Below are 23,697 nucleotides of genomic sequence, written 5' to 3' on the forward strand. Positions count from 1 at the left end.
ACAACACACCTGTGAAAACACGTAAACAACACACCTGTGAAAACAACACGTAAACAACACACCTGTGTAAACAACACACCTGTGTAAACAACACACCTGTGAAAACAACACGTAAACAACACACCTGTGAAAACAACACACCTGTGTAAACAACACGTAAACAACACACCTGTGTAAACAACACGTAAACAACACACCTGTGTAAACAACACGTAAACAACACGTAAACAACACACCTGTGTAAACAACACACCTGTGAAAACAACACGTAAACAACACACCTGTGAAAACAACACACCTGTGTAAACAACACGTAAACAACACACCTGTGTAAACAACACGTAAACAACACACCTGTGAAAACAACACACCTGTGTAAACAACACGTAAACAACACACCTGTGAAAACACGTAAACAACACACCTGTGTAAACAACACGTAAACAACACACCTGTGTAAACAAAGACGAGCTGAATGCCTCGAGGAGTTACATCTTCACAAAAACAAACTTTTATTTTGAAGGTGGACAGGAAGTCAACGCAGCAGTATCCGGTTAACACCGAGGTGGCTCACACAAATCCCCTTTATTAACGTGTCCCTCATCCAGGTGCTCCCCGTGTCCCTCATCCAGGTGCTCCCCGTGTCTCTCATCCAGGTGCTCCTCCCGTCTCTCATCCAGGTGCTCCTCGTGTCTCTCATCCGGGTGCTCCTCGTGTCCCTCATCCAGGTGCTCCTCCTGTCTCGCATCCAGGTGCTCCTCGTGTCTCTCATCCAGGTGCTCCTCCCGTCCCTCATCCAGGTGCTCCTCCCGTCCCTCATCCAGGTGCTCCCCGTGTCCCTCATCCAGGTGCTCCTCGTGTCTCTCATCCAGGTGCTCCTCGTGTCTCTCATCCAGGTGCTCCTCGTGTCTCTCATCCAGGTGCTCCTCGTGTCTCTCATCCAGGTGCTCCTCGTGTCTCTCATCCAGGTGCTCCTCGTGTCTCTCATCCAGGTGCTCCTCGTGTCTCACATCCGGGTGCTCCTCCCGTCCCTCATCCAGGTGCTCCTCGTGTCTCTCATCCGGGTGCTCCTCCCGTCTCTCATCCAGGTGCTCCTCGTGTCTCTCATCCAGGTGCTCCTCGTGTCTCACATCCGGGTGCTCCTCGTGTCTCACATCCGGGTGCTCCTCCCGTCCCTCATCCAGGTGCTCCCCGTGTCTCTCATCCAGGTGCTCCCCGTGTCTCTCATCCAGGTGCTCCTCCCGTCTCTCATCCAGGTGCTCCTCCCGTCCCTCATCCAGGTGCTCCCCGTGTCTCTCATCCAGGTGCTCCCCGTGTCTCTCATCCGGGTGCTCCTCGTGTCTCTCATCCAGGTGCTCCCCGTGTCTCTCATCCAGGTGCTCCTCCCGTCCCTCATCCAGGTGCTCCTCGTGTCTCGCATCCGGGTGCTCCTCGTGTCTCTCATCCGGGTGCTCCTCGTGTCTCGCATCCGGGTGCTCCTCCCGTCCCTCATCCGGGTGCTCCTCCCGTCCCTCATCCGGGTGCTCCCCGTGTCTCTCATCCAGGTGCTCCTCCCGTCCCTCATCCAGGTGCTCCTCCCGTCCCTCATCCGGGTGCTCCCCGTGTCTCTCATCCAGGTGCTCCTCCCGTCCCTCATCCAGGTGCTCCTCGTGTCTCTCATCCAGGTGCTCCTCCCGTCCCTCATCCAGGTGCTCCCCGTGTCTCTCATCCGGGTGCTCCCCGTGTCTCTCATCCGGGTGCTCCTCGTGTCTCTCATCCGGGTGCTCCCCGTGTCTCTCATCCAGGTGCTCCTCGTGTCTCTCATCCAGGTGCTCCTCGTGTCTCTCATCCAGGTGCTCCTCGTGTCTCTCATCCAGGTGCTCCTCGTGTCTCTCATCCAGGTGCTCCTCCCGTCCCTCATCCAGGTGCTCCTCCCGTCCCTCATCCAGGTGCTCCTCCCGTCTCTCATCCAGGTGCTCCTCGTGTCTCTCATCCGGGTGCTCCTCGTGTCCCTCATCCAGGTGCTCCTCCTGTCTCGCATCCAGGTGCTCCTCGTGTCTCTCATCCAGGTGCTCCTCCTGTCTCGCATCCAGGTGCTCCCCGTGTCTCTCATCCAGGTGCTCCTCGTGTCTCTCATCCAGGTGCTCCTCGTGTCTCTCATCCAGGTGCTCCTCGTGTCTCTCATCCAGGTGCTCCTCCCGTCTCTCATCCAGGTGCTCCTCCCGTCCCTCATCCAGGTGCTCCCCGTGTCTCTCATCCAGGTGCTCCTCGTGTCTCTCATCCAGGTGCTCCTCGTGTCTCTCATCCAGGTGCTCCTCGTGTCTCTCATCCAGGTGCTCCTCGTGTCTCTCATCCAGGTGCTCCTCGTGTCTCTCATCCAGGTGCTCCTCGTGTCTCACATCCGGGTGCTCCTCCCGTCCCTCATCCAGGTGCTCCTCGTGTCTCACATCCAGGTGCTCCCCGTGTCTCTCATCCAGGTGCTCCTCCCGTCCCTCATCCAGGTGCTCCTCGTGTCTCTCATCCAGGTGCTCCTCGTGTCTCTCATCCGGGTGCTCCTCGTGTCTCTCATCCGGGTGCTCCTCGTGTCTCTCATCCAGGTGCTCCTCGTGTCTCTCATCCGGGTGCTCCTCGTGTCTCTCATCCGGGTGCTCCCCGTGTCTCTCATCCAGGTGCTCCTCGTGTCTCTCATCCAGGTGCTCCTCGTGTCTCTCATCCAGGTGCTCCTCGTGTCTCTCATCCAGGTGCTCCTCGTGTCTCTCATCCAGGTGCTCCTCGTGTCTCTCATCCAGGTGCTCCTCGTGTCTCTCATCCAGGTGCTCCTCCCGTCCCTCATCCAGGTGCTCCTCGTGTCTCTCATCCAGGTGCTCCTCCCGTCCCTCATCCAGGTGCTCCTCCCGTCCCTCATCCAGGTGCTCCTCCCGTCTCTCATCCAGGTGCTCCTCGTGTCTCTCATCCAGGTGCTCCTCGTGTCTCTCATCCAGGTGCTCCTCGTGTCTCTCATCCGGGTGCTCCTCCCGTCTCTCATCCAGGTGCTCCTCGTGTCTCTCATCCAGGTGCTCCTCGTGTCTCTCATCCAGGTGCTCCCCGTGTCTCTCATCCAGGTGCTCCCCGTGTCTCTCATCCAGGTGCTCCTCCCGTCTCTCATCCAGGTGCTCCTCCCGTCCCTCATCCAGGTGCTCCCCGTGTCTCTCATCCAGGTGCTCCCCGTGTCTCTCATCCGGGTGCTCCTCCCGTCCCTCATCCAGGTGCTCCCCGTGTCTCTCATCCAGGTGCTCCTCCCGTCCCTCATCCAGGTGCTCCCCGTGTCTCTCATCCAGGTGCTCCTCCCGTCCCTCATCCAGGTGCTCCTCGTGTCTCGCATCCAGGTGCTCCTCGTGTCTCTCATCCAGGTGCTCCCCGTGTCTCTCATCCAGGTGCTCCTCGTGTCTCTCATCCAGGTGCTCCTCGTGTCTCGCATCCAGGTGCTCCCCGTGTCTCTCATCCAGGTGCTCCTCCCGTCCCTCATCCAGGTGCTCCTCGTGTCTCGCATCCGGGTGCTCCTCGTGTCTCTCATCCGGGTGCTCCTCGTGTCTCGCATCCGGGTGCTCCTCCCGTCCCTCATCCGGGTGCTCCTCCCGTCCCTCATCCGGGTGCTCCCCGTGTCTCTCATCCGGGTGCTCCTCCCGTCCCTCATCCGGGTGCTCCCCGTGTCTCTCATCCAGGTGCTCCTCCCGTCCCTCATCCGGGTGCTCCCCGTGTCTCTCATCCAGGTGCTCCTCCCGTCCCTCATCCAGGTGCTCCTCCCGTCCCTCATCCGGGTGCTCCCCGTGTCTCTCATCCAGGTGCTCCTCCCGTCCCTCATCCAGGTGCTCCTCGTGTCTCTCATCCAGGTGCTCCTCCCGTCCCTCATCCAGGTGCTCCTCGTGTCTCTCATCCGGGTGCTCCTCGTGTCTCTCATCCAGGTGCTCCCCGTGTCTCTCATCCAGGTGCTCCTCGTGTCTCTCATCCAGGTGCTCCCCGTGTCTCTCATCCAGGTGCTCCCCGTGTCTCGCATCCAGGTGCTCCTCGTGTCTCTCATCCAGGTGCTCCTCCCGTCTCTCATCCAGGTGCTACTCCCGTCTCTCATCCAGGTGCTCCTCCCGTCTCTCATCCAGGTGCTCCTCCCGTCTCTCATCCAGGTGCTCCTCCCGTCTCTCATCCAGGTGCTCCTCCCGTCTCTCATCCAGGTGCTCCTCGTGTCTCTCATCCAGGTGCTCCTCCCGTCTCTCATCCAGGTGCTCCTCCCGTCTCTCATCCAGGTGCTCCTCCCGTCTCTCATCCAGGTGCTCCTCCCGTCTCTCATCCAGGTGCTCCTCGTGTCTCTCATCCAGGTGCTCCTCGTGTCTCTCATCCAGGTGCTCCTCGTGTCTCTCATCCAGGTGCTCCTCCCGTCTCTCATCCAGGTGCTCCTCGTGTCTCTCATCCAGGTGCTCCTCGTGTCTCTCATCCAGGTGCTCCTCGTGTCTCTCATCCAGGTGCTCCTCGTGTCTCTCATCCAGGTGCTCCCCGTGTCTCTCATCCAGGTGCTCCTCGTGTCTCTCATCCAGGTGCTCCTCGTGTCTCTCATCCGGGTGCTCCTCGTGTCTCTCATCCGGGTGCTCCTCGTGTCTCTCATCCAGGTGCTCCTCGTGTCTCTCATCCAGGTGCTCCTCGTGTCTCTCATCCAGGTGCTCCTCGTGTCTCTCATCCAGGTGCTCCTCGTGTCTCTCATCCAGGTGCTCCTCGTGTCTCTCATCCAGGTGCTCCTCGTGTCTCTCATCCAGGTGCTCCTCGTGTCTCTCATCCAGGTGCTCCTCGTGTCTCTCATCCAGGTGCTCCTCGTGTCTCTCATCCAGGTGCTCCTCGTGTCTCGCATCCAGGTGCTCCCCGTGTCTCTCATCCAGGTGCTCCTCCCGTCTCGCATCCAGGTGCTCCTCGTGTCTCGCATCCAGGTGCTCCTCGTGTCTCTCATCCAGGTGCTCCTCGTGTTTTAATGAAATCGTGAGGAACACATTAAACAGTTTATGGAGTAATTAATGACAGTTTATTAATTTCTAACAGATAATAATAATAACAATCAGACGCCGGTTTAATAACACAGGTTTTATTATTCACATAAAAACACTTCCTGATCAGATCACCTGACCAGAAACACTTCCTGATCAGATCACCTGACCAGAAACACTTCCTGATCAGATCACCTGACCAGAAACACTTCCTGATCAGATCACCTGACCACCATCTTTAATCACTAAGTGTGAGTTCCTGAGATCTCAGTGTGAAACGTTATAACTTTTTTGAACACGTCTCCTTGTCTCCTCACAGCTTGGCCTTGTTCATCCTCCCCATCAGCTTCTCCAGCTTCAGAGCGAGTGCCATGTCTCCTTTGATCCTCAGTTTCCCCCCCATGAAGGCCATGGTGGGCTTCAGCTGCCCTGCAGAACACAGAGTTACCGTTTGTACAGAGAGAGCCTGAACGCATCATACTGTAGCGGTTAGCTGCTAACAGCTAACATCATTCTGTAGCGGTTAGCTGCTAACAGCTAACATCATACTGTAGCGGTTAGCTACATCATACTGTATCGGTTAGCGGCTAACAGCTAACATCATACTGTAGCGGTTAGCTGCTAACAGCTAAGGTTAACATCATACTGTAGCGGTTAGCTGGTAACAGCTAAAGTTAACATCATACTATAGCGGTTAGCTGCTAACAGCTAAAGTTAACATCATACTGTAGCAGTTAGTGGCTTACATCTAAATGTAGCATCATACTGTAGCGGTTAGCTGCTAACAGTTAACATCATACTGTATCGGTTAGCGGCTAAAAGCTAAAGTTAGCATCATACTGTAGCAGTTATTGGCTAATAGCTAAAGTTAGCATCATACTGTAGCAGTTAGCAGCTAACAGCTAAAGTTAGCATCATACTGTAACAGCATTAGTCAACAGGTGTGTCGGCTGAATACCTGCGAACATCTTGGTGAAGTCGGCTGAGTCCATCGTCATGACGACATCCGCTTTGACGGGCGGCTGACCAGGTCCCGCCCCCCCGGACCCGCTCTTCAGGTCCAGGAACCAGACGCCCGCATTCTCACCTTATAAACATATAAACACATAAACATTTAAACTCAAAATCTCCTTATGAGGACATAAAAACATCTCCTTATGAGGACATAAAGACATCTCCTTATTTGGACATGAACACATCTCCTTATGAGGACATAAAAACATCTCCTTATGAGGACATAAAAACATCTCCTTATGAGGACATGAACACATCTCCTTATGAGGACATAAAAACATCTCCTTATGAGGACATAAAGACATCTCCTTATGAGGACATGAACACATCTCCTTATTTGGACATGAACACATCTCCTTATGAGGACATGAACACATCTCCTTATGAGGACATAAAGACATCTCCTTATGAGGACATGAACACATCTCCTTATTTGGACATAAACACATCTCCTTATGAGGACATGAACACATTTCCTTATGAGGACATAAAAACATCTCCTTATGAGGACATGAACACATATCCTTATGAGGACATGAACACATATCCTTATGAGGACATAAAGACATCTCCTTATGAGAACATGAACACATATCCTTATGAGGACATGAACACATCTCCTTATCAGGACATAAACACATCTCCTTATGAGGCCATAAACACATCTCCTTATGAGGACATGAACACATCTCCTTATCAGGACATAAACACATCTCCTTATGAGGCCATAAACACATCTCCTTATGAGGACATAAATACATCTCCTTATGAGGACATGAACACATATCCTTATGAGGACATAAAGACATATCCTTATGAGGACATGAACACATCTCCTTATGAGGACATAAACACATCTCCTTATGAGGACATAAAGACATCTCCTTATGAGGACATAAAGACATCTCCTTATGAGGACATGAACACATCTCCTTATGAGGACATGAACACATCTCCTTATGAGGACATAAACACATCTCCTTATGAGGACATGAACACATCTCCTTATGAGGACATGAACACATCTCCTTATGAGGACATGAACACATATCCTTATGAGGACATAAAGACATATCCTTATGAGGACATGAACACATCTCCTTATGAGGACATAAAGACATCTCCTTATGAGGACATAAAGACATCTCCTTATGAGGACATAAACACATCTCCTTATGAGGACATAAACACATCTCCTTATGAGGACATAAAGACATCTCCTTATGAGGACATGAACACATCTCCTTATGAGGACATGAACACATCTCCTTATGAGGACATAAACACATCTCCTTATGAGGACAGGCTCCAGACTTCAGGCGAAACACACTGAGGCCCCAAAAAGGTGGTTATGTCATAGCCGAGAATAATATGTTGCAAGTCCTGCAGAGTCGGGGTCATGTCCTTTTTACACAGACATGGGAAGGTGTGTCTTGTGCCAGAGCCATAGCATATGTCTGGTCATGTCCCTCAGAGGCCACGCCCAGCTTCCACACATATGGGTGTGGGGGAGGGGTCTTTAGGTTTCTATATCCTGTTTTAGAGACACTGGCAGAGGGAGCAAACTAGAGAGGGGGGGGGGTCCCCTGGTATACTCTCTCCCTGGAGAGCTGGGGTTCTCCCCGTGGGGTTCTCCCCGTAAGGTTCTCTCGAACTTGCAAAATATCGCTTGAATTTCTGTGTTGAAAGCTGAATGGTTGTTGAAAGATGGTACCCCGCCCCCTGTGAGGAAGGGCCTCTGACTCACGCGGGACTAGATGTGTACGTGAATTGATTTGTTAAATGAAAGTTTGAATGTGCTTTTCATTATCCCCGGTTTCGAGGATAGATACATCGACTCAACAACTTCTGTTCGGCCAATTAGTAGGTCTGAGTAACTTGCCGGAATTAATGATCAGCGCTCCCGACTCCCAAGAACGCATGACGTTACCTGAGAGGTCGAACTGGTAGATGCCCTGCGTCGTCTTGATAACGTCTTCGTTGATCACCGCCTTGATGGCGTCAAAGGTGTTTTCTATTGGTCCTCCAGAGAGGGGCGTGGCCGATGATGTTGGGGGTCTGAAGGTTGGGGTCGCCCCTGGCAACAGGAGATAACACCTGGTTAACACTTACAGTAAACATGGACATCTCAAAGGTGGGGTAAGTTTCAGAAACCGGCTGGAGATGCACTTTGTGTTGTATTCCACGGAGTGCTCTGAACGCCGAGAGCGACGAACATCTGAAGTGCTTTCACCACAGATCCATAAACACGTCCTCTGTGGAAGAAGCCGTGGTGCTGTGACAGCCTGCCATCGGGGCACACACTGATCTCTGCCCTCATTGGTCATGTGCGCGTTCGTGTGTGTTGGGGGAGGGGCTATGTGGGGGAGGGGCTCTGTGGGGGAGGGGCTCTGTGGGGGAGGGGCTCTGTGGGGGAGGGGCTCTGTGGGGGAGGGGCTCTGAGAGGAAGGGGCTCTGTGGGGGAGGGGCTCTGAGAGGAAGGGGCTCTGTGGGGGAGGGGCTCTGAGAGGAAGGGGCTATGTGGGGGAGGGGCTCTGAGAGGAAGGGGCTTTGTGGGGGAGGGGCTCTGTGGGGGAGGGGCTCTGAGAGGAAGGGGCTCTGTGGGGGAGGGGCTCTGAGAGGAAGGGGCTCTGTGGGGGAGGGGCTCTGAGAGGAAGGGGCTATGTGGGGGAGGGGCTCTGAGAGGAAGGGGCTTTGTGGGGGAGGGGCTCTGTGGGGGAGGGGCTCTGTGGGGGAGGGGCTCTGAGAGGAAGGGGCTCTGTGGGGGAGGGGCTCTGAGAGGAAGGGGCTTTGTGGGGGAGGGGCTCTGAGAGGAAGGGGCTATGTGGGGGAGGGGCTCTGAGAGGAAGGGGCTTTGTGGGGGAGGGGCTCTGTGGGGGAGGGGCTCTGTGGGGGAGGGGCTCTGAGAGGAAGGGGCTCTGTGGGGGAGGGGCTCTGAGAGGAAGGGGCTCTGTGGGGGAGGGGCTCTGAGAGGAAGGGGCTCTGTGGGGGAGGGGCTCTGAGAGGAAGGGGCTCTGTGGGGGAGGGGCTCTGTGGGGGAGGGGCTCTGTGGGGGAGGGGCTCTGAGAGGAAGGGGCTCTGTGGGGGAGGGGCTCTGAGAGGAAGGGGCTCTGTGGGGGAGGGGCTCTGAGAGGAAGGGGCTCTGTGGGGGAGGGGCTCTGAGAGGAAGGGGCAGATTTTCTCCGGTTGTGTATTTTCAAATGCTAGCGATCTCGAGCCGGATTCTCAAACGTACCTACTCCACCTTTACGGGCAACATGTTTTTAATAACGTGTTCACCGTGTTGCTCCATCTTCTCCACCAGCGTCTCAGGGGCGTCGTCCAGGAAGAAGTCTGGCAGCAGGGGGTGACCTGTGGACCAATCAGAGGCCAGCATGAGTACCAGCTGATGAGTGTGTTAGCTCTGTTAGCTCGTTAGCTCACCTGGCTGCACAGAGTACTGCTCAAAGTCTTGGACCCCCTGCTGTCTCAGGACATCTTCGTCCACCAGGAAGTTCCCCGTGAAGTCAGTCCCTCGAGAGAGGACAGCGTACGCAGCGTCGGCCATGATGTCCACCGTGCGGCACTGCTTAGAGACGCCCTCCCCCCCCAACATCTCCATCGCTGCCGTCTGGATCGCTGACACACACACACACACACACACACACACACACACACATCACTAACCCTAACTCTCGAGCTGTGGTACAGGGCTCTGGTCTCGGACCCTCTGAAGCCACTCTCTAGCTGTGGAACAGGGCTCTGGTCTCGGACCCTCTGAAGCCACTCTGAAGCTGTGGAACAGGGCTCAGGTCTCAGACCCTCTGAAGCCACTCTCTAGCTGTGGAACAGGGCTCTGGTCTCGGACCCTCTGAAGCCTCTCTCTAGCTGTGGAACAGGGCTCTGGTCTCAGACCCTCTGAAGCCACTCTCTAGCTGTGGCACAGGGCTCTGGTCTCGGACCCTCTGAAGCCACTCTGAAGCTGTGGTACAGGGCTCTGGTCTCAGACCCTCTGAAGCCACTCTCTAGCTGTGGAACAGGGCTCTGGTCTCGGACCCTCTGAAGCCACTCTCTAGCTGTGGAACAGGGCTCTGGTCTCGGACCCTCTGAAGCCACTCTCTAGCTGTGGAACAGGGCTCTGGTCTCGGACCCTCTGAAGCCACTCTGAAGCTGTGGTACAGGGCTCTGGTCTCAGACCCTCTGAAGCCACTCTCTAGCTGTGGAACAGGGCTCTGGTCTCGGACCCTCTGAAGCCACTCTCTAGCTGTGGAACAGGGCTCTGGTCTCGGACCCTCTGAAGCCACTCTCTAGCTGTGGTACAGGTCTCGGACCCTCTGAAGCCACTCTCTAGCTGTGGAACAGGGCTCTGGTCTCGGACCCTCTGAAGCCACTCTCTAGCTGTGGAACAGGGCTCTGGTCTCGGACCCTCTGAAGCCACTCTCTAGCTGTGGTACAGGGCTCTGGTCTCGGACCCTCTGAAGCCACTCTCTAGCTGTGGAACAGGGCTCTGGTCTCGGACCCTCTGAAGCCACTCTGAAGCTGTGGAACAGGGCTCAGGTCTCAGACCCTCTGAAGCCACTCTCTAGCTGTGGAACAGGGCTCTGGTCTCGGACCCTCTGAAGCCTCTCTCTAGCTGTGGAACAGGGCTCTGGTCTCAGACCCTCTGAAGCCACTCTCTAGCTGTGGCACAGGGCTCTGGTCTCGGACCCTCTGAAGCCACTCTGAAGCTGTGGTACAGGGCTCTGGTCTCAGACCCTCTGAAGCCACTCTCTAGCTGTGGAACAGGGCTCTGGTCTCGGACCCTCTGAAGCCACTCTCTAGCTGTGGAACAGGGCTCTGGTCTCGGACCCTCTGAAGCCACTCTCTAGCTGTGGAACAGGGCTCTGGTCTCGGACCCTCTGAAGCCACTCTGAAGCTGTGGCACAGGGCTCTGGTCTCAGACCCTCTGAAGCCACTCTCTAGCTGTGGAACAGGGCTCTGGTCTCAGACCCTCTGAAGCCACTCTGAAGCTGTGGCACAGGGCTCTGGTCTCAGACCCTCTGAAGCCACTATCTAGCTGTGGTACAGGGCTCTGGTCTCGGACCCTCTGAAGCCACTATCTAGCTGTGGTACAGGGCTCTGGTCTCGGACCCTCTGAAGCCACTCTCTAGCTGTGGCACAGGGCTCTGGTCTCAGACCCTCTGAAGCCACTCTCTAGCTGTGGAACAGGGCTCTGGTCTCGGACCCTCTGAAGCCACTCTCTAGCTGTGGCACAGGGCTCTGGTCTCGGACCCTCTGAAGCCACTCTCTAGCTGTGGTACAGGTCTCAGACCCTCTGAAGCCACTCTCTAGCTGTGGTACAGGGCTCTGGTCTCGGACCCTCTGAAGCCACTCTCTAGCTGTGGTACAGGGCTCTGGTCTCGGACCCTCTGAAGCCACTCTCTAGCTGTGGTACAGGGCTCTGGTCTCGGACCCTCTGAAGCCACTCTCCAGCTGTGGAACAGGGCTCTGGTCTCGGACCCTCTGAAGCCTCTCTCTAGCTGTGGTACAGGTCTCGGACCCTCTGAAGCCTCTCTCTAGCTGTGGTACAGGTCTCGGACCCTCTGAAGCCACTCTCTAGCTGTGGCACAGGGCTCTGGTCTCGGACCCTCTGAAGCCACTCTCTAGCTGTGGCACAGGGCTCTGGTCTCGGACCCTCTGAAGCCACTCTCTAGCTGTGGCACAGGGCTCTGGTCTCGGACCCTCTGAAGCCACTCTCTAGCTGTGGCACAGGGCTCTGGTCTCGGACCCTCTGAAGCCACTCTCTAGCTGTGGCACAGGGCTCTGGTCTCGGACCCTCTGAAGCCACTCTCTAGCTGTGGTACAGGGCTCTGGTCTCAGACCCTCTGAAGCCACTCTCTAGCTGTGGAACAGGGCTCTGGTCTCAGACCCTCTGAAGCCACTCTCTAGCTGTGGTACAGGTCTCGGACCCTCTGAAGCCACTCTCTAGCTGTGGTACAGGTCTCGGACCCTCTGAAGCCACTCTCTAGCTGTGGTACAGGTCTCGGACCCTCTGAAGCCACTCTCTAGCTGTGGTACAGGTCTCGGACCCTCTGAAGCCACTCTCTAGCTGTGGAACAGGGCTCTGGTCTCAGACCCTCTGAAGCCACTCTCTAGCTGTGGAACAGGGCTCTGGTCTCAGACCCTCTGAAGCCACTCTCTAGCTGTGGTACAGGTCTCGGACCCTCTGAAGCCACTCTCTAGCTGTGGAACAGGGCTCTGGTCTCAGACCCTCTGAAGCCACTCTCTAGCTGTGGTACAGGTCTCGGACCCTCTGAAGCCACTCTCTAGCTGTGGTACAGGTCTCGGACCCTCTGAAGCCACTCTCTAGCTGTGGTACAGGTCTCGGACCCTCTGAAGCCACTCTCTAGCTGTGGTACAGGTCTCGGACCCTCTGAAGCCACTCTCTAGCTGTGGTACAGGTCTCGGACCCTCTGAAGCCACTCTCTAGCTGTGGTACAGGTCTCGGACCCTCTGAAGCCACTCTCTAGCTGTGGTACAGGTCTCGGACCCTCTGAAGCCACTCTCTAGCTGTGGTACAGGTCTCGGACCCTCTGAAGCCACTCTCTAGCTGTGGTACAGGTCTCGGACCCTCTGAAGCCTCTCTCTAGCTGTGGTACAGGTCTCGGACCCTCTGAAGCCACTCTCTAGCTGTGGTACAGGTCTCGGACCCTCTGAAGCCACTCTCTAGCTGTGGTACAGGTCTCGGACCCTCTGACGCCACTCTCTAGCTGTGGTACAGGTCTCGGACCCTCTGAAGCCACTCTCTAGCTGTGGCACAGGGCTCTGGTCTCGGACCCTCTGAAGCCACTCTCTAGCTGTGGTACAGGTCTCGGACCCTCTGAAGCCACTCTCTAGCTGTGGTACAGGTCTCGGACCCTCTGAAGCCACTCTCTAGCTGTGGTACAGGTCTCGGACCCTCTGAAGCCACTCTCTAGCTGTGGTACAGGTCTCGGACCCTCTGAAGCCACTCTCTAGCTGTGGCACAGGGCTCTGGTCTCGGACCCTCTGAAGCCACTCTCTAGCTGTGGAACAGGTCTCGGACCCTCTGAAGCCTCTCTCTAGCTGTGGTACAGGGCTCTGGTCTCGGACCCTCTGAAGCCACTCTCTAGCTGTGGAACAGGTCTCGGACCCTCTGAAGCCTCTCTCTAGCTGTGGTACAGGTCTCGGACCCTCTGAAGCCACTCTCTAGCTGTGGTACAGGTCTCGGACCCTCTGAAGCCACTCTCTAGCTGTGGTACAGGTCTCGGACCCTCTGAAGCCACTCTCTAGCTGTGGAACAGGTCTCGGACCCTCTGAAGCCTCTCTCTAGCTGTGGTACAGGTCTCGGACCCTCTGAAGCCACTCTCTAGCTGTGGTACAGGTCTCGGACCCTCTGAAGCCACTCTCTAGCTGTGGTACAGGTCTCGGACCCTCTGAAGCCACTCTCTAGCTGTGGTACAGGTCTCGGACCCTCTGAAGCCACTCTCTAGCTGTGGTACAGGTCTCGGACCCTCTGAAGCCACTCTCTAGCTGTGGTACAGGTCTCGGACCCTCTGAAGCCACTCTCTAGCTGTGGTACAGGTCTCGGACCCTCTGAAGCCACTCTCTAGCTGTGGAACAGGTCTCGGACCCTCTGAAGCCTCTCTCTAGCTGTGGTACAGGTCTCGGACCCTCTGAAGCCACTCTCTAGCTGTGGTACAGGTCTCGGACCCTCTGAAGCCACTCTCTAGCTGTGGTACAGGTCTCGGACCCTCTGAAGCCACTCTCTAGCTGTGGTACAGGTCTCGGACCCTCTGAAGCCACTCTCTAGCTGTGGTACAGGTCTCGGACCCTCTGAAGCCACTCTCTAGCTGTGGTACAGGTCTCGGACCCTCTGAAGCCACTCTCTAGCTGTGGTACAGGTCTCGGACCCTCTGAAGCCACTCTCTAGCTGTGGAACAGGTCTCGGACCCTCTGAAGCCTCTCTCTAGCTGTGGTACAGGTCTCGGACCCTCTGAAGCCACTCTCTAGCTGTGGTACAGGTCTCGGACCCTCTGAAGCCACTCTCTAGCTGTGGTACAGGTCTCGGACCCTCTGAAGCCACTCTCTAGCTGTGGTACAGGTCTCGGACCCTCTGAAGCCACTCTCTAGCTGTGGTACAGGTCTCGGACCCTCTGAAGCCACTCTCTAGCTGTGGTACAGGTCTCGGACCCTCTGAAGCCACTCTCTAGCTGTGGTACAGGTCTCGGACCCTCTGAAGCCACTCTCTAGCTGTGGTACAGGTCTCGGACCCTCTGAAGCCACTCTCTAGCTGTGGAACAGGTCTCGGACCCTCTGAAGCCTCTCTCTAGCTGTGGTACAGGTCTCGGACCCTCTGAAGCCACTCTCTAGCTGTGGTACAGGTCTCGGACCCTCTGAAGCCACTCTCTAGCTGTGGTACAGGTCTCGGACCCTCTGAAGCCACTCTCTAGCTGTGGTACAGGTCTCGGACCCTCTGAAGCCACTCTCTAGCTGTGGTACAGGTCTCGGACCCTCTGAAGCCACTCTCTAGCTGTGGTACAGGTCTCGGACCCTCTGAAGCCACTCTCTAGCTGTGGTACAGGTCTCGGACCCTCTGAAGCCACTCTCTAGCTGTGGTACAGGTCTCGGACCCTCTGAAGCCACTCTCTAGCTGTGGTACAGGTCTCGGACCCTCTGAAGCCACTCTCTAGCTGTGGTACAGGTCTCGGACCCTCTGAAGCCACTCTCTAGCTGTGGAACAGGTCTCGGACCCTCTGAAGCCTCTCTCTAGCTGTGGTACAGGTCTCGGACCCTCTGAAGCCTCTCTCTAGCTGTGGAACAGGTCTCGGACCCTCTGAAGCCACTCTCTAGCTGTGGTACAGGTCTCGGACCCTCTGAAGCCACTCTCTAGCTGTGGTACAGGTCTCGGACCCTCTGAAGCCACTCTCTAGCTGTGGTACAGGTCTCGGACCCTCTGAAGCCACTCTCTAGCTGTGGTACAGGTCTCGGACCCTCTGAAGCCACTCTCTAGCTGTGGTACAGGTCTCGGACCCTCTGAAGCCACTCTCTAGCTGTGGTACAGGTCTCGGACCCTCTGAAGCCACTCTCTAGCTGTGGAACAGGTCTCGGACCCTCTGAAGCCACTCTCTAGCTGTGGTACAGGTCTCGGACCCTCTGAAGCCACTCTCTAGCTGTGGAACAGGTCTCGGACCCTCTGAAGCCCCTCTCTAGCTGTGGTACAGGTCTCGGACCCTCTGAAGCCACTCTCTAGCTGTGGAACAGGTCTCGGACCCTCTGAAGCCACTCTCTAGCTGTGGAACAGGTCTCGGACCCTCTGAAGCCACTCTCTAGCTGTGGTACAGGTCTCGGACCCTCTGAAGCCACTCTCTAGCTGTGGTACAGGTCTCGGACCCTCTGAAGCCACTCTCTAGCTGTGGTACAGGTCTCGGACCCTCTGAAGCCACTCTCTAGCTGTGGTACAGGTCTCGGACCCTCTGAAGCCACTCTCTAGCTGTGGCACAGGGCTCTGGTCTCGGACCCTCTGAAGCCACTCTCTAGCTGTGGAACAGGTCTCGGACCCTCTGAAGCCACTCTCTAGCTGTGGAACAGGTCTCGGACCCTCTGAAGCCACTCTCTAGCTGTGGTACAGGTCTCGGACCCTCTGAAGCCACTCTCTAGCTGTGGTACAGGTCTCGGACCCTCTGAAGCCACTCTCTAGCTGTGGTACAGGTCTCGGACCCTCTGAAGCCACTCTCTAGCTGTGGTACAGGTCTCGGACCCTCTGAAGCCACTCTCTAGCTGTGGCACAGGGCTCTGGTCTCGGACCCTCTGAAGCCACTCTCTAGCTGTGGAACAGGTCTCGGACCCTCTGAAGCCACTCTCTAGCTGTGGAACAGGTCTCAGACCCTCTGAAGCCTCTCTCTAGCTGTGGTACAGGTCTCGGACCCTCTGAAGCCACTCTCTAGCTGTGGCACAGGGCTCTGGTCTCGGACCCTCTGAAGCCACTCTCTAGCTGTGGTACAGGTCTCGGACCCTCTGAAGCCTCTCTCTAGCTGTGGTACAGGTCTCGGACCCTCTGAAGCCACTCTCTAGCTGTGGCACAGGGCTCTGGTCTCGGACCCTCTGAAGCCACTCTCTAGCTGTGGTACAGGTCTCGGACCCTCTGAAGCCTCTCTCTAGCTGTGGTACAGGTCTCGGACCCTCTGAAGCCACTCTCTAGCTGTGGTACAGGTCTCGGACCCTCTGAAGCCACTCTCTAGCTGTGGTACAGGTCTCGGACCCTCTGAAGCCACTCTCTAGCTGTGGTACAGGTCTCGGACCCTCTGAAGCCACTCTCTAGCTGTGGAACAGGTCTCGGACCCTCTGAAGCCACTCTCTAGCTGTGGTACAGGTCTCGGACCCTCTGAAGCCACTCTCTAGCTGTGGAACAGGTCTCGGACCCTCTGACGCCACTCTCTAGCTGTGGTACAGGTCTCGGACCCTCTGAAGCCACTCTCTAGCTGTGGTACAGGTCTCGGACCCTCTGAAGCCACTCTCTAGCTGTGGCACAGGTCTCGGACCCTCTGAAGCCACTCTCTAGCTGTGGTACAGGTCTCGGACCCTCTGAAGCCACTCTCTAGCTGTGGTACAGGTCTCGGACCCTCTGAAGCCACTCTCTAGCTGTGGTACAGGTCTCGGACCCTCTGAAGCCACTCTCTAGCTGTGGTACAGGTCTCGGACCCTCTGAAGCCACTCTCTAGCTGTGGTACAGGTCTCGGACCCTCTGAAGCCACTCTCTAGCTGTGGTACAGGTCTCGGACCCTCTGAAGCCACTCTCTAGCTGTGGAACAGGTCTCGGACCCTCTGAAGCCACTCTCTAGCTGTGGTACAGGTCTCGGACCCTCTGAAGCCACTCTCTAGCTGTGGAACAGGTCTCGGACCCTCTGAAGCCACTCTCTAGCTGTGGTACAGGTCTCGGACCCTCTGAAGCCACTCTCTAGCTGTGGTACAGGTCTCGGACCCTCTGAAGCCACTCTCTAGCTGTGGCACAGGTCTCGGACCCTCTGAAGCCACTCTCTAGCTGTGGTACAGGTCTCGGACCCTCTGAAGCCACTCTCTAGCTGTGGTACAGGTCTCGGACCCTCTGAAGCCACTCTCTATCTGTGGTACAGGTCTCGGACCCTCTGAAGCCACTCTCTAGCTGTGGCACAGGGCTCTGGTCTCGGACCCTCTGAAGCCACTCTCTAGCTGTGGTACAGGTCTCGGACCCTCTGAAGCCACTCTCTAGCTGTGGTACAGGTCTCGGACCCTCTGAAGCCACTCTCTAGCTGTGGTACAGGTCTCGGACCCTCTGAAGCCACTCTCTAGCTGTGGTACAGGTCTCGGACCCTCTGAAGCCTCTCTCTAGCTGTGGTACAGGTCTCGGACCCTCTGAAGCCACTCTCTAGCTGTGGCACAGGGCTCTGGTCTCGGACCCTCTGAAGCCACTCTCTAGCCTGACCCTAATAATATAGATATAGTAATATTACCAGTTTTGGGCCACAGGGCGTTGACGGCCACCTGACCTCTGAACTCCTCGGCCATCCCCAGGACACACATGGACATGCCGTACTTAGCCATGGTGTAGGCTGCAGACACAAACAGAGGGTCATCAGAGCACAGGTGCATGATGGGATGCTGGCTGGTTGCTATGGTTACTGCTATGGTTACCTGTGTGGTTCTTGAACCAGATGGGGTTCAGGTTGAGAGGCGGAGACAGATTCAGGATGTGAGGAGAACGACTCTTCAGCAGGTGAGGAAGAACCAGCTTCGACCTGTTCACACACACAGGATGTGAGGAGAACGTGTGTGTGTGTGTGTGTGTGTGTGTGTGTGTGTGTGTGTGTGTGTGTGTGTGTGTGTTACGTTAAATATGTCCCCCTCAGGTTGACCCCCAGCATCAGGTCCACTCTCTTCAGAGGAGTCTCCAGAGTCCCTGTGAGGCTGATGGCCGACGCGTTGTTCACCAGGATGTCGATTCCTGCCAATCAGAGAGCAGCACAGTGATGATGTCAGTGAGGGCTCGGGGCTACATCAGCATTTATGACTTCCTGTTGTTTCATTTCTCAGGAGTTTTAATGATTTAACGTCTTACCTCCGAATCTCTCGATGGCTTTTTGAACTGCGTCTACGACCTGCTGCTCGTCACGAATATCAACAATACATGCTAACGCCTGCCCCCCCGCCTCCTCCACTAGAGAGAGAGAGAGACACCGCACACACGTTATATTTTATATATTTGTATGAATTACGTTTTACTTCCTGCAGTGTTTGAGCATTAGCCTGTTAGCTCACGCTCCTTGGCGGGGCTGTGTGTTGTTAGCATTAGCCTGTTAGCTCACGCTCCTTGGCGGGGCTGTGTGTTGTTAGCATTAGCCTGTTAGCTCAACCTCCTTGGCGGCGCTGTGTGTTGTTAGCATTAGCCTGTTAGCTCACGCCCCTTGGTGGGGCTGTGTGTTGTTAGCATTAGCCTGTTAGCTCATGCTCCTTGGCGGGGCTGTGTGTTGTTAGCATTAGCCTGTTAGCTCATGCTCCTTGGCGGGGCTGTGTGTTGTTAGCATTAGCCTGTTAGCTCAACCTCCTTGGCGGCGCTGTGTGTTGTTAGCATTAGCCTGTTAGCTCACGCTCCTTGGCGGGGCTGTGTGTTGTTAGCATTAGCCTGTTAGCTCATGCTCCTTGGCGGGGCTGTGTGTTGTTAGCATTAGCCTGTTAGCTCACGCTCCTTGGCGGGGCTGTGTGTTGTGAGCATTAGCCTGTTAGCTCACCCTCCTTGGCGGGGCTGTGTGTTGTTAGCATTAGCCTGTTAGCTCACGCTCCTTGGCGGGGCTGTGTGTTGTTAGCATTAGCCTGTTAGCTCATGCTCCTTGGCGGGGCTGTGTGTTGTTAGCATTAGCCTGTTAGCTCAACCTCCTTGGCGGGGCTGTGTGTTGTTAGCATTAGCCTGTTAGCTCACGCTCCTTGGCGGGGCTGTGTGTTGTTAGCATTAGCCTGTTAGCTCACCCTCCTTGGCGGGGCTGTGTGTTGTGAGCATTAGCCTGTTAGCTCACCCTCCTTGGCGGGGCTGTGTGTTGTTAGCATTAGCCTGTTAGCTCACCCTCCTTGGCAGGGCTGTATGTTGTGAGCATTAGCCTGTTAGCTCACCCTCCTTGGCGGCGCTGTGTGTTGTTAACATTAGCCTGTTAGCTCACCCTCCTTGGCGGGGCTGTGTGTTGTGAGCATTAGCCTGTTAGCTCACCCTCCTTGGCGGCGCTGTGTGTTGTTAACATTAGCCTGTTAGCTCACCCTCCTTGGCGGGGCTGTGTGTTGTGAGCATTAGCCTGTTAGCTCACCCTCCTTGGCGGGGCTGTGTGTTGTTAGCATTAGCCTGTTAGCTCACGCTCCTTGGCGGGGCTGTGTGTTGTTAGCATTAGCCTGTTAGCTCACCCTCCTTGGCGGTGCTGTGTGTTGTTAGCATTACCCTGTTAGCTCACGCTCCTTGGCGGGGCTGTGTGTTGTTAGCATTAGCCTGTTAGCTCACCCTCCTTGGCGGGGCTGTGTGTTGTGAGCATTAGCCTGTTAGCTCACCCTTGTTGGCGGGGCTGTGTGTTGTTAGCAATAGCCTGTTAGCTCACCCTCCTTGGCGGGGCTGTGTGTTGTTAGCATTAGCCTGTTAGCTCACCCTCCTTGGCGGGGCTGTGTGTTGTTAGCATTAGCCTGTTAGCTCACCCTCCTTGGCGGCGCTGTGTGTTGTTAGCATTAGCCTGTTAGCTCACCCTCCTTGGCGGGGCTGTGTGTTGTTAGCATTATCCTGTTAGCTCACCCTCCTTGGCGGGGCTGTGTGTTGTTAGCATTATCCTGTTAGCTCACCCTCCTTGGCAGCACTATAGATGGTTCCTGGTAGTTTTGGATGAGGTTCTGCTGTCTTGGCAGCAATCACGATGTTCGCTCCGTCTCGCGCCGCCTTCAGAGCGATCGCCTTCCCGATGCCTCGACTCGCTCCCGTGATGAAGAGCGTGCAGCCCCGTAGCTTCCTGCAACACAGAGAGGGATGCTAACACATGCTAACAGGTTGGATAATGACACGGCTCTTATTGTGAAAGGACTGAACAGGTTGGATAATGACACGGCTCTTATTGTGAAAGAACAGGTTGGATAATGACACGGCTCTTATTGTGAAAGAACAGGTTGGATAATGACACGGCTCTTATTGTGAAAGGACTGAACAGGTCGGATACAGAGCCATATAATAGAATCGTATTCTATCTATATGGCGCTGGTTGGATAATGACAAGGCTCTTATTGTGAAAGGACGTGGAATGCTTCACTAAAGTACAGAGGTAGAGTTTCTGGGTGAAAGGTCGGAAGCTCCAGAACAGGACTCTGGGCCGTTTAATAAACAAACTAAAGAAACGGAATCCCTGAAAGGCGAGAGAGGAGCAGACTGGAGGTTAAACGCACCCGAGGAGAGACCCGAGTAACCCTCTGTTCCAGCTGTTCGTGGACCGGGTTCTCCGCCGTTTATTAACACGGGATCCCGAGAGGAGCAGACCGGAGGTTAAACGCACCCGAGGAGAGACCTGAATAACTCGGCTGTCAGTGGGCCGGGTTCTGCGGACTCACCCTGTGTTCTGCAGCATGATGACGGTCTTCTGGTCCTCTGAATGACAGCCTGTTCTTCTTCTTCACCTTTCACCCACTTTACAAAGATCCTGCAGCACACCGGAAGTCATCCACTCTGCCCACTTCCGGTCTGCAGCCAAAGATGCACATGGACGAAGAGATGTGTAACACCGACATACTGAAGTTATAAATATCAACCTATAACATAACTACTACATCAATATAGATATAACTACATCAATATATAAGTATATAAACACATCAATAGATATATAACTACATAACGTGCATAAATACAAAATACATGTTTAGTAATAATTGGGAATATGACGCAGCTACTGGAGCCCCGCCCACTTTGTCCTCCCAGCCAATCAGAGTGCAGCACAAACACACAGGTGCAGTTTTGAAAGGATAAAACTTTATTGTTCCTGTGTTGACACAACCCTCTGTGATTGGTCGGTTTGCAGACTACAGCAGATCAGTTCAATAAAAAAACAACAAACAAATCCTGATGATCCTATTGGACGACGGGTTCGTCCGACTCACGATGATGTCATCAACCAAACCCCCTAACACACACGACTCTGAAATGTTGGTCTTTATTTGCAGATTAAATGTTGTGACCGTTAATACTGGAATCATTAAAATAATCATTAGAATAATCTTCTTGGGGGGGGGGGGGGACTTTAACAAAAGCAGTCAAATAAAAAGTAAAATCCTGTGATCTGATTGGCCGCTGTTTTGGCACGAAGAAATTAGATTGGACGACCTGCCTGTCACACCTGTAATAACAGCAGGAAGTGACATCACACACCTGCCTGTCACACCTGTAATAACAGCAGGAAGTGACATCACACACCTGTAATAACAGCAGGAAGTGACATCACACACCTGTAATAACAGCAGGAAGTGACATCACACACCTGCCTGTCACACCTGTAATAACAGCAGGAAGTGACATCACACACCTGCCTGTCACACCTGTAATAACAGCAGGAAGTGACATCACACACCTGTAATAACAGCAGGAAGTGACATCACTCCGTCACACTGCTCACCTGCTGATGGTCATCTTCAGATTTCAGGTATTTAGATTTTAGGATTCGGTTCTAATTTTCTCTCTTTCTTGATTTATGAGAACCAGAGTTTGAAGTGAGCAGGTGTGTGTGAGCAGGTGTGTGACAGGTAGCAGGTGTGAGTGACAGGTAGCAGGTGTGAGTGACAGGTAGCAGGTGTTCAGGTGCAGAACCTCGAGATGGTCCTCAGGAGACGAGGAAATGTTTCGGAGCTCAACAGAAACTCTGTTTACACCAACGAGCTGCCCCTGAACCTCAGACCCTGTCCCCTTCAGTCTGGATTCATGTCAGCAGAATATTCTCCAATCAGCTCTCAGGGTTTCTGTACAGCAGCCAATCAGGGAGGAGCGTTTTGACTGCTCCCTCCTGATAGGCTGTTTGGCGTTCTGATCAAAGATCAGGTGGTTCAGTGCGAGGCGTCTCATTGGCTTGTTCTGGCATCAACAAGTTTAGCACCAAAGGAACATAAATAGATAAAATCTCTCTCTCTCTCTCTCACTCTCTCTCTCTCTCTCTCTCTCTCTCACTCTAGACGTCCAGGATATTCTCTCTCACACTCACACTCACACTCACACTCACACTCTCTCTCCCCCCCCCCCTCTAGACGTCCAGGATCTCCTCGGCCGTGCCTCCACAGCGTAGCCGGTACCGACCCGTCCTCCAGGAGATCGTGGGGTCCCAGAGCGCAGACAGGAAGATCTGCACGGCCATGGACTCTCTGATGAACCAAGCCACCGCGAAGTCCAGCTTGGAGAAGCAGAGAGCGCCGCCCTGCAGGCACCACCACGCTTTACATCATCATCCCATCACAGAAACATTCCCTTTTTATTCTAAAGTTAGTTACTTTCATATGTTGGTAATTGTTGAGCTATAACAGTATAATGTACATTTCAAAATAAAAGCATGTACTGTACCTGGACTCCAGTGAGCTGGATGTAGTCTGAGATGAACCAGGCCAGGCAGTGACACATGAAGAAGACCATCATGTCCCACCTGAGAGCACAGGTACATGTATCATTAGCACCTGAGAGCACAGGTACATGTATCACTAGCACCTGAGAGCACAGGTACATGTATCACTAGCACAGGTACATGTATCATTAGCACCTGAGAGCACAGGTACATGTATCACTAGCACAGGTACATGTATCATTAGCACCTGAGAGCACAGGTACATGTATCATTAGCACCTGAGAGCACAGGTACATGTATCACTAGCACCTGAGAGCACAGGTACATGTATCACTAGCACAGGTACATGTATCATTAGCACCTGAGAGCACAGGTACATGTATCACTAGCACCTGAGAGCACAGGTACATGCTGGAGTCAGACGGACAAAGACAAAGGAGTCCTGCGGGAGGCACGAGGAGGCACAGAGGAGGCACGAGGAGGCACAGAGGAGGCACGAGGAGGCACAGAGGAGGCACGAGGAGGCACAGAGGAGGCACGAGGAGGCACAGAGGAGGCACAGAGGAGGCACGAGGAGGCACAGAGGAGGCACAGAGGAGGCACAGAGGAGGCACGAGGAGGCACAGAGGAGGCACGAGGAGGCACGAGGAGGCACAGAGGAGGCACGAGGAGGCACGAGGAGGCACAGAGGAGGCACGAGGAGGCACAGAGGAGGCACGAGGAGGCACAGAGGAGGCACGAGGAGGCACAGAGGAGGCACAGAGGAGGCACAGAGGAGGCACGAGGAGGCACGAGGAGGCACAGAGGAGGCACGAGGAGGCAAAGAGGAGGCACAGAGGAGGCACAGAGGAGGCACAGAGGAGGCACAGAGGAGGCACAGAGGAGGCACAGAGGAGGCACAGAGGAGGCACGAGGAGGCACAGAGGAGGCACAGAGGAGGCACGAGGAGGCACAGAGGAGGCACGAGGAGGCACAGAGGAGGCACGAGGAGGCACGAGGAGGCACAGAGGAGGCACGAGGAGGCACGAGGAGGCACAGAGGAGGCACGAGGAGGCACAGAGGAGGCACGAGGAGGCACAGAGGAGGCACGAGGAGGCACAGAGGAGGCACAGAGGAGGCACAGAGGAGGCACGAGGAGG

General features: G+C 55.0%; 3 protein-coding genes across 3 annotated transcripts; all 3 read right to left on the reverse strand.

Moving 5' to 3' along the window:
- Window positions 1-554: 554 nt before the first annotated feature.
- LOC139433569 (sarcoplasmic reticulum histidine-rich calcium-binding protein-like) lies at window positions 555-5,218 on the reverse strand. Its single transcript, XM_071202626.1, has 3 exons — window positions 5,213-5,218; window positions 4,765-4,958; window positions 555-4,053 (listed from the first exon to the last, which is right to left on the reverse strand). The coding sequence occupies exons 1-3, from the start codon at window positions 5,216-5,218 to the stop codon at window positions 555-557; spliced, it is 3,699 nt and encodes a 1,232-aa protein (XP_071058727.1).
- On the reverse strand, window positions 5,065-20,690 carry hsdl2 (hydroxysteroid dehydrogenase like 2). Its single transcript, XM_034079529.2, has 11 exons — window positions 20,571-20,690; window positions 19,818-19,981; window positions 18,067-18,165; window positions 17,838-17,952; window positions 17,643-17,746; window positions 17,462-17,560; window positions 9,420-9,614; window positions 9,276-9,347; window positions 7,927-8,073; window positions 5,941-6,069; window positions 5,065-5,411 (listed from the first exon to the last, which is right to left on the reverse strand). The coding sequence occupies exons 1-11, from the start codon at window positions 20,585-20,587 to the stop codon at window positions 5,296-5,298; spliced, it is 1,257 nt and encodes a 418-aa protein (XP_033935420.1). The 5' UTR covers window positions 20,588-20,690; the 3' UTR covers window positions 5,065-5,295.
- Window positions 20,691-20,968: 278 nt separating this feature from the next.
- On the reverse strand, window positions 20,969-22,684 carry ugcg (UDP-glucose ceramide glucosyltransferase). The gene is made up of 2 exons (XM_034079530.2): window positions 22,561-22,684; window positions 20,969-22,417 (listed from the first exon to the last, which is right to left on the reverse strand). The coding sequence occupies exons 1-2, from the start codon at window positions 22,630-22,632 to the stop codon at window positions 22,247-22,249; spliced, it is 243 nt and encodes an 80-aa protein (XP_033935421.2). The 5' UTR covers window positions 22,633-22,684; the 3' UTR covers window positions 20,969-22,246.
- Window positions 22,685-23,697: the final 1,013 nt, after the last annotated feature.

Source organism: Pseudochaenichthys georgianus, unplaced genomic scaffold (assembly GCF_902827115.2).
Source record: "Pseudochaenichthys georgianus unplaced genomic scaffold, fPseGeo1.2 scaffold_642_arrow_ctg1, whole genome shotgun sequence".
In the NCBI taxonomy this organism is placed as follows: domain Eukaryota; kingdom Metazoa; phylum Chordata; class Actinopteri; order Perciformes; family Channichthyidae; genus Pseudochaenichthys; species Pseudochaenichthys georgianus.